The 10,393-nt window shown below is 35.2% G+C and overlaps 1 protein-coding gene across 1 annotated transcript; it reads left to right on the plus strand.

Moving 5' to 3' along the window:
* Positions 1-1,413: 1,413 nt before the first annotated feature.
* Positions 1,414-10,393, plus strand: LOC137640171 (dipeptidyl peptidase 1-like). Its single transcript, XM_068372694.1, has 8 exons — positions 1,414-1,551; positions 5,338-5,589; positions 6,363-6,515; positions 6,953-7,089; positions 7,615-7,891; positions 8,170-8,292; positions 8,639-8,860; positions 9,550-10,393. The coding sequence occupies exons 1-8, from the start codon at positions 1,546-1,548 to the stop codon at positions 9,730-9,732; spliced, it is 1,353 nt and encodes a 450-aa protein (XP_068228795.1). The 5' UTR covers positions 1,414-1,545; the 3' UTR covers positions 9,733-10,393.

Raw genomic sequence — 10,393 nt, forward strand, 5'->3', positions numbered from 1 at the left:
TCTTCAATGTATTTGAAGCTCATACAAAAATGTTATAGAGATCTTGAACTTTGTGAATTAACAAAAATAATATCTTACATTCTTTGATATCAAAATGGACTTTCGTGCAAGGGTTACATCGAACCTCGTTCCACAAAGATGTCAAAAGAGTATGTAGATTAATGTGATAACATTTTTCGCAATTATTATTATTATTATTATTATTATTATTATTATTAGTTCATCAAACTTTCAACTGGGCTCTATAAGGCACTATAAGAGTTGGAAGACCCAGACCTACATATCTGAGGACTATGAAGCGCGCAGTAGGAGAGACCGATTGGAGAAGTATTGATTTAAAAGCTCAAGATAGAGATGACTGCCGAACTCTAACTGAGGCCCTTTGCGTCAATAGGCGTAGGAGGAGATGATGATGATGATGATAATTATCATTACTATTATTGCTAGCTAAGCTACAAACGTAGTTGGAAAAGCAGGATGCTATAAGCCCAAAGAATCCAACAGGGAAAAATAGCCCAGTGAGGAAATGAGGAAATATATAAGCTACAAGAGAAACAATGAACAATTAGAATAAAATATTTTAAGCACAGTAACAACATTAAAATAAATCTTTCGTACTTAAGCTATAAACGTGTAAAAGAAAGAAGAGGAAGAGAAATAAGATAGAATAGTGTACAGAATAAAACTAAAACAGTCAATTTAGCAATGTATACAGTAGTAATTACAGGGGCATTCAGTAGAGCGCAGACTTCCATCTCGGCAGCTTATTTTTTTACCTTTTGCTCAACCTTGACCTTTGATCTTAACGTGTATCAATTGGCGTGGATTTTCATACGCTCAAATGTGAATCAAGATTGAAGTCTCTGTGAAAACAATGCCCAATCTTATGGCTGATTACGTGAATCGGACATTTTGCTTGACCGTGACCGTGACCTTCCAAAATGTAAAAATTTCCATCTTTAGAATCCCAGCAAATTTCAATCATTTACGATTAAAATTGTGGCCGTATGGTTGATGGCCGGAATTTCCGAAATTTTACCTTTTGCTTGAACATGAACTTGGACTTGACCTTAACATGTATTAATTAGTGCGGATTTTAATATACTCAAATATAAACTAAGTTTAAAGTCTGTGATAACGATGTCCAAACTTATGGCTGATTACGTGAATTGGTCATTTTGCTTGACCGTGACCGTAACCTTCCAAAATTTAACTATTTCCAGCTTTTTACGTAACAGTTAATCCCTGCAAGTTTCATTACTCTTCGATTAAAATTGCGACCAGGAAGGTGTTCACAAACAAACAAGTGGTAAAACATAACCTCCTTCCAACTTCGATGGCGGAGGTAATGATGATTATAAAGCTATATAAAAAAGATACAAAAACCCCATTTTTTTCCCACTGGGGAAAGACAGAATTTCCAACTGATAACATCAGTGGAGCTTATCAAGACACACTTTGCTTCCCACGTCCCCATTTCGAAGATTAATAATAAAGAGAGGTTGCCCTCAAACATTACTGCCAGTAATAGCGACACTAGGCAATATGTTGGTGAGTTATCGTTCTTTACTATTTAGTTTATTGGTAGCAGATTTTTCTTCTACTTATTTTGTAAGACAGTCCAGTGATTCTGACTGATTCGGACTCATTTGGAAAAAAATTATTTCTTTGCATAAGTCTTTAAGGCTAAAGTTACTAGACATTGCAAAATGAACATGAGTAAGTTGCAAAGAAACACTGAAGTAACAAGTCAGGAGCTATTTATCATTTATACGGTTCATGTTACCAAATGATCACAGTAAGAATATATACTGTACTGTATATGATTTCAGGTAGTAGGTTGGCCAGAGCACCATCTTCCCGTTGAGATACTACTGCTAGGGAATTATTGGGTCCTTTGACTGGCTAGACAGTACTACATTGGATCCCTCTCTCTGGTTATGGCTCATTTTTTCCCTTTTCCTACACGTACACCGAATAGTCTGGACTATTCTATAAACATTCTCCTGTGTCCTCACATACCTAACAACACTGATATTACCAAAAAAAAATATTTCTCTCAAAGGGTTAACTGCTGCACTGTAATAGTTCAGTGGCTACTTTCCCCTAGGTAAGGGTAGAAGAGACTCTTTAGCTATGGTAAGGACACCCCAAAATCAAACCATTGTTCTCGAGCCTTGGGCAGTGCCAGAGTCTTTGTACCATGGTCTTCCACTGTCATAGGGTAGAAGTCTCTTGCTTGAGGGTACACTCGGGCACACTATTCTATCTTATTTCTCTTCCTATTGTTATTTTGAAGTTTTCATAGTTTATATAGGAAAGATTTATTTTAATGTTGTTATTCTTAAACATCCCTAGTAGTTTATTTTCTTTCCTTACTGGGTTATTTTCCCTGTTAGAGCCCTTGAACTTATAAAATCCTGCTTTTCCAACTAGGGTTGTAGCCTAGTAAGTAAGTAAGTAAGTAAGTAAGTACGTAATAATAATAATAATAATAATAATAATAATAATAATAATAATAATAATAATAATAATAATGTGTCCAAAACCGCTTTGATCACAAACCCTAAGAGTGCACATTGACCAAAGCTTGACTAAATATAATTATGGTGTCAGGGAAAATGAGTTATGTGGGTTTCCAGTGTTGGTTCGGCCCCTGTTTGGTAAACTCTTGTTTTCAGTTCTTGGAATATAGATAAATTGTTTACGTCTTCAATTGTAAGGAAAAGAACAGGGGGGAATGTCGGGGCTTCCTCTGGTCTTAAAATCAACAATAACAAACTTTTGAGGTATCACGAGTGTAAAGATTTGTCCTTTGGCATATTATGAAATCTGAGCAGTTTCACAGAGGATATGAATATTGTAGGGATTATTTCTCATGTATATAATGACAATATTTAGGGAATAATGGTAACGTCCCTAACTGGTGTACCCGACTGGGGTTCGAGTCCTGCTCAAATTCGTCAGTTCCTTTGGTCGCTGCATTCTCACCATCCTTGTGAGCTAAGGATGGGGGTTTGGGGGAGCTTATAGGTCTATCTGCTGAGTCATCAGCAGCCATTTCCTGACCCTCCATGGTCCTGCTTGGGTGGAGAGTGGCCTTGGGCGCTGCTTTATAGGGCAATGTCACTGTCCCTTGCCCATGCCATTCATGAGCGACCTTTAAACTTTTAAACCTTTAAACACCATCTGCCATGAATGTTCTGCTTTTAATGTCTTTAATCTTTACAACAAAGTTTTAATTTTCGGGTAAAATTGCCAGTTCAGTTGAGCGTTTTCTATAGTTAGTTAAGAATAAAGATATAGTTAATTACGATGTTGAAATGAATTAAATAAAAAAATATCAGGATAAACGGAAAACAGATTTAGTATTAGTAGTAACAAATGATGTTGAACAACACAAAAGGACTTCATTGTAAAATCGAATAAAAAATAAAAAGTAGCACAGACACAGACACACACACACACACACACACATATATATATATATATATATATATATATATATATATATATATATATATATATATATATATATATATATATATACAGTATACTGTATATACACTGTTAAAATTTTTCCGTAAAAAACGGTGAAAATCCTTGAATAAAATTTGCCAGGCACCAACCCGTAAAATATAATATCAAAATAGGGTAAAAATTACGGTTGCCTGTAATACTGAAATACAGATGAGAATTTTATATTTTTACGAAGAATTTCCGATTAAAATCACGGTGTTTTTAATAGTGTACATGTATGTATGTATGTATATATATGCGCATGTATGAACATATACACAAGCGCACACACACACACACACACACACACACATATATATATATATATATATATATATATATATATATATATATATATATATATATATATATATCTCCTCTTATCAATCTATCCCTTTATTTTTATCAGTCAATATATCTATCTATATATTACTTATCTATTTATACCGTAATGCGCGCATACACACATATTCATACTGTGTGTATATACTGTATATATATATATATATATATATATATATATATATATATATATATATACTCTATATGTGTGTTTTTATATACGGATGTTTAAACACATACACACAAACATATATATGTGTGTGTCTTTATATACTTGTTTAAACACATACACACACACTGTATATATACATACATATATATATACTGTATATATACATATATACAGTATATATACATACAGTATATACAGTATATATATATATATATATATATATATATATATATATATATAAATATATATATATATATATATATATATATATAAATGTAAATATCACCCACGAATTGCATTTAATACCGAATTCTATCTTGGGAATACATATCCACTTGGAATTCATTTTATGGTAACAGCTTCTGGCCGGGTGGTGATTCGAACCACCACCTGTACGGCTAGAAACCATGCTGGCAGGGACCCTACCGACTCAGCTTGATAGCTGAGTCGGTAGGGTCCCTGCCAGCATGGTTTCTAGCCGTACAGGTGGTGGTTCGAATCACCACCCGGCCAGAAGCTGTTACCATAAAATGAATTCCAAGTGGATATGTATTCCCAAGATAGAATTCGGTATTAAATGCAATTCGTGGGTGATATTTACATTAATTAAAATCACGTGTGCTTGTGATATATGTTCATATATATATATATATATATATATATATATATATATATATATATATATATATATATATATATATATATATATATATATACTGTATATATCCTCATCTTTCTATCAGTGAATATATCTATCTGAATATTATTTATCTATTTATACAGTAATGCGTGTGTGTATTTTTTTTCATAAAAACTCCCATGTGAATTTTCTTTTAATTAGACCGGAAAAGGGTAAAAACTGATAATGAAACTAAAAAATAAACGAAAGATACATCAGATATAACTGCCGTTTCTTAATTTTAAAAAATGGACAGTTGAGCTTAATATCTCGACAATCCAAGATCTTTACTTTTAATAATAAAAATCTCTAAAACTGTTAACTATCATAAACAGAGAGATTATTTAATTATAGCTGTTGAACACAGCTATCTTCTTCTCTTCTTGTTATGTTAAAGTTTTTATAGTATATATAGGAAATATTTATTTTAATGTTACTCTTCTTAAAATATTTTATTTTTTCCTTGTTTCCTTTCCTCACTGGGGTATTTTCCCTGCTGGGTCCCCTGGGCTTATAACATCCTGCTTTTCCGACTAGGATTGTAGCTTAGCAAGTAGTAGTAATAATAATAATAATAATAATAATAATAATAATAATAATACAGCAATTTCCTCATTTTGAGCAGGTGCGCGTGTTCCTTCTCACGGGTTTCTTGGCGGCTGTTTTGGCAGATCTGCCAATCCACTGCTTGTATGAGGAAATCCGGGGAACTTGGACGTTCTCCGAGACCGATAGAGTTCACGACCACACCCTAAACTGTGATACCTTGGGCGAGATCGTCCACACCTCGACGTTTACCCTGGAATATCCGAATACCGTCACGGATGAGTTCGGAAATCAAGGGACGTGGACGCTCATGTACGATGAGGGATTTGAGGCAAGTTTCTATTTGTTAGATGTAATAGTTTATAGCCTTGACTTATATTGTAAAAATAATCTACTGTAATATGCTCTGGAAAAGGGCAAACTAAAATGGTGTTAAACCTAAGATTTTGTTATAGAGACTTTTCCAGCAAACTTAACTGGAAAAGATTGGAATAAATAATTCATAATGTAAACATAATCTATTTTACCCTGGAAAAGGGCAAAGTAAAATGGCTAAATATTAGAGTTTTGATATAGATATTTTACCATCAAACTTAACTGGAAAAGATTGGAATAAAGTAATGAGTTTGTAAATATTTCATAACATGTAGTTCTATAGGTTGTAGTAGCCTATTAGAAAACATCCCTGACTCGCAATCTGTTGGACAGTGGTTCGAGACCGCTCAAGCTCGTTAGTTCCATGTGGTGTTTGCAACCTCACCGTACTCGTGAGCTAGGGATGGGGTTTGGAGCAGCCTATAGGTCTACCTGTTGAGTCATCAGTAGCCATTGCCTGTCTCTCCCTGGTCCTAGCTTGATGGAGAGGGGGCTTGGATGCTGACCATATATATGGTCATTTTTTTATAGGCACTGCCACTGCCCCTTGTCTCTGCCATTCGTGAGCGACCTTTAGACCTTTAAAGTAAACCCTGCAATAAATTCCAAAGGGAATAAATATTGATGGAACACTTCTGAAAAATAAAAGATAGTCCAAAAAGGAAAAATGAGTGTCAACATGACCGGTACCATCTCACAACATCTCTTCGTTTTCTTATTTCTTTACAGGTGCGAATCAATGAGCGCTCATATTTCGCATACTTCAAGTACTCCCAATACCCTGGACAGTCTGTCTCTTACTGTGATCAAACCATGAACGGGTGGTCTCACGACTCCACCAACAGAAACTGGGCTTGTTTCTCTGGACAGAAGGCGACTGCGGTAAGGAATGAGATCTTGAGGGATCAATGTCACAAGCTGTTTACCACTTAGGATACAGAAATTATATATTTCACAAATTTTAAAGATGACTCTCACGAAAAACTTGATCAACGAGTTTTATTAGGGGGAATTATACTGAGTTGACGAGACTGGGCTTGTTTCTCAACACAGAAAACGTCTGCCGGTAAGGATTAAGATCATAGGGATCAATCACACAATATATTTACCACTAAGGGGATAAACATTAAATTTGCATTATATATTTCACAAATTTGTTTTTAAAGATGACTCGCGAAGAACTTAATTAACAAGCATCATCAGAGGAAATTATATAGTTGACAAGGTATCGTTATTACGGTGGACTTTGGATATAGACCTAGGCAGTTATTCTCGTTAGGAAAAGAGCACATTAATACGTGATGTCTTTCACGGATCAGGTACCTCCAAGGACCACGGCTATCAGGAAACCTTCCTCTCTGCAGCAGGGATTTTACAAGAATGACCCCAAACAAATTGAGAAGATCAATTCTTCCCAAAAATCTTGGTGGGCTAAAGCCTATCCCGAGCACGAAAAGTGAGTTCGCTGTGTGATGTTCCTCTTTCAAATGTAATTTTTCACCTATTCTTATATTTCGTAATAATTTATAATGAAAACCAGTTAGACATTTTCTTATGTTTTTTGCGGTGATTGCTCGAGATTACATTATAAAATAGATTTTTTAGTCTAAACTATTTTTTTTTTCTATTTCAAATATCCGTGAACAGAAGTAGTAATTTTTATATTTTTAGCATTTTTATCGTGCTCGTTTCATAGCTTACAAAGTCAATGTTTGTAAATAATGTAAATTATGATTAAACTGGCATCATGAGATATTCATAGTACATAAAGTCTGAAGTTTTATACTTTAAGGCAGGCTAATGTGCCTTTTTTTATCAGTTTAAATCTAGATTATGACAAAAATTTAATTTGTTTATTAAGTAGTTACTTGAAGACTGATCACTACACTACATAATCATTTTAGTTATAGAGGGGAACTGACAGATTTTGAGCAGTCACTTACACAGCTTCTACTAAGGGTTTCTTTGTCCTTTTCATCAGATATACAATAGAGGAAATGTACAAGCGAGCTGGGGGCGCGCCAGCCACCAGGAAAAGCTTCCCGCGTCCAGCTCCCATCACAAACGAACAGAGGGCCAAGCTCGACCTCTTGCCGTTGGAATTCGACTGGCGCAACGTCGACGGGGTGAACTACGTGTCTCCTGTGAGGGATCAAGCAAGCTGTGGCTCCTGTTACGCTTTTGGGTCAATGGGAATGCTGGAAGCGAGACTTAGGGTCGTTACGAAGAACCAGCGCCAAGATATATTCTCTACGCAGGTATTGAACCCTAAATGGGGTAGGCTATTTCTCTTGCTTGAGGAATTGAAGTTTTTATAGTTTATATATGGAAAACTTGTTTTAATGTTATTACTGTTCTTGAAATATTTTATCTTGATTGTTCATTACCCCTCTTGTAGTTTATTTATATCCTTATTTCCTTTCCTCGCTGAGCTATTTTCCCTGTTGGAGCCCTTGGGCATAAATTATAGCATCATGCTTATATGGGAAACTCCTTCGAATCTTGTCTCTCTCCTCAAAGTCTTCATTGCCTACAGGATGTAATGACATGTACCACGATTGGTCAAGGGTGTGACGGAGGATTCAACTTCCTATCGGGTGGTCGTCACCCCTTTGAACAAGGTGTAGTTGCAGAAGAGTGCAATCCCTACACAGCAAGGGTATGTAATATTTTTTGTATCTATCAGTTAAGAAAGGTATTCTTTGAATGATCAAAACGATTTCGTCTAGAAAACTGACATATTCTGCCTATAAAACTTTATCAGTGCTTCAATAATGGGGATTTGACAATAAACGAGCAATATGCAGTCTGAAATAATGAATGCCTTGGAATGCAATGCATACCTTAAAATAACTGTAAAGGTCCTGTAGAGAGTAGGGTTCCCCTACAATATAGGGCCAGAAAAGCTGCCCTTAAAGTAAGCAATGACTTTTTTTTTTATTATTCCATATTCATGTTTAAATAATAATGAAAACAATATTAACTTAATCATTTATCTCTTCAAGGACGAACAATGCGACACTGACCCCTCCTGCCCTCGAACTTACGTTAGTGATTACGAATACATTGGTGGATACTACGGCGGAACCAACGAGGTGGAAATGATGGAAGCGCTGGTGAACAATGGACCCATAGCCGTTGCACTTATGATGACCTGGGATCTTGTCAACTACGCCGGCGGCATCTATCACAACACCGGAATACCTAATGAATTCATGCCCTTCGAGGTAAGTCTTAAGTGAATAAATTGAGTTATGTCGATTTGATCCAGAGGTAAGAGACTTGGTCTCGTGTTGTTTTTCTCACTAGAGCCAAAAAGTAAACCTTAACTAATCCTATCTTGAATCTTGTTCTTACGAAGAAAAAATGCGATAGACAACATTTATTAACTTCATTCAACCACATATTTAGTTGGTTAAATCACACTAAAGATATATTCGCTGAATAAGTGTTAGTCGGTACCCCCAAGACCCTCTCACCCTTCTTGTAGTTTTAATTGAAACTAAGAAATATTATTCGACCATGGATTTTAGCAGTTCGTTTAGCAACAAATGTAATTGCAAGACACTTATTACTCACTCTCTCTACTAAGACCCTCCTTCCTCTCTTATTAATTGCCCAGTTTCGACTCATAATTTGGAATCGGCTGTTGCGTAGGCGCCCTTGGCATCCAATTTCTGGAGCCAGTTGTTCATACATGCCCCTATTCACAATACAAGTTCATTTATACATATATAACACTCTCCAATTCAAATTATATTCTTTTCTGGGGTGCCCAAAGGCAAGAGCCCGGGTCTTACACAAGGTAAGGCAATCTATACAGACAGACAATTCATACATGCCAATTCAAAATTCTGAGCCATCTCTAATATATACTTTATTAATTACACCCCCCCCCCTTCTCCCCCTTCTTCAGGAAACCGACCACGCAGTGCTCGCCGTTGGCTATGGCGTGGACAATACGACAGGAGAGAAGTTCTGGATCATCAAGAACTCGTGGGGCGACTCGTGGGGGGAAGAGGGCTATTTCAGAGTCCGGCGAGGTGTGGACGAAAACGCCATCGAGTCTTGCTCTGTGCAAAGCTTCATTATTCCTTAGATTTAATAGATAATGGGGAAGAACTATATTTAGTAAAGGAACTTTAACAAACGGAACTTAAAAGGAACTTCTAGAAAAGTTACTAAAAACTAACTTATAGATAATGGGGAAGAACTATATTTAGTTAAGGAACATTTTAGAAACGGAATTTAAAAGGAACTTCCAGAAAAGTTACTAAAAACTAACTTTTAGGAAAGTTACTAAAAAGGAACCTTTAGAGAAGGAACTTGAAAAGAACTTTTAGAAGTTACTTAATAAGAACTTATAGAAAAGGAAATTGAAAGGAACTTTTACAAAAGTAACTTGAAAGGAACTTTAAGAAAAGGAACTTAAAAATAACTTTAAAAAAACGAATTTAAAAAACTTTGGAACTTAAAAGGAACTTACGATAGTATACTTTATTAAAACACCACATACAAAGTCCTCTATTTTTATGTAGTTTTGAAAGGTTTATAGAGGACAAGTTTTTATAATGTGGATTAATTCATCTTTTTAACGAGTACAAAAAAATTTTAAAAAATTCATTCAAGAAAATAATGTCTAATTTACTACCTAGTTTGCTATGTATTTGATAAATACAGTATTGTCCTTTTTTGTATGAAATATTTTGATTGTGAGTTAGTACTAAAATATGTAAGCTAATAATATCTTCGAAACTCTT

This window comes from Palaemon carinicauda, chromosome 4 (genome assembly GCF_036898095.1).
Source record: "Palaemon carinicauda isolate YSFRI2023 chromosome 4, ASM3689809v2, whole genome shotgun sequence".
In the NCBI taxonomy this organism is placed as follows: domain Eukaryota; kingdom Metazoa; phylum Arthropoda; class Malacostraca; order Decapoda; family Palaemonidae; genus Palaemon; species Palaemon carinicauda.

Bases quoted from the DNA above. Each gene is read 5' to 3' on its own strand.
- LOC137640171 (XM_068372694.1), top strand. The intron at 5,590-6,362 runs GCAAGTTTCTAT...ATTTCTTTACAG, and splicing joins TGTACGATGAGGGATTTGAG to GTGCGAATCAATGAGCGCTC. The intron at 6,516-6,952 runs GTAAGGAATGAG...TTCACGGATCAG, and splicing joins CTGGACAGAAGGCGACTGCG to GTACCTCCAAGGACCACGGC.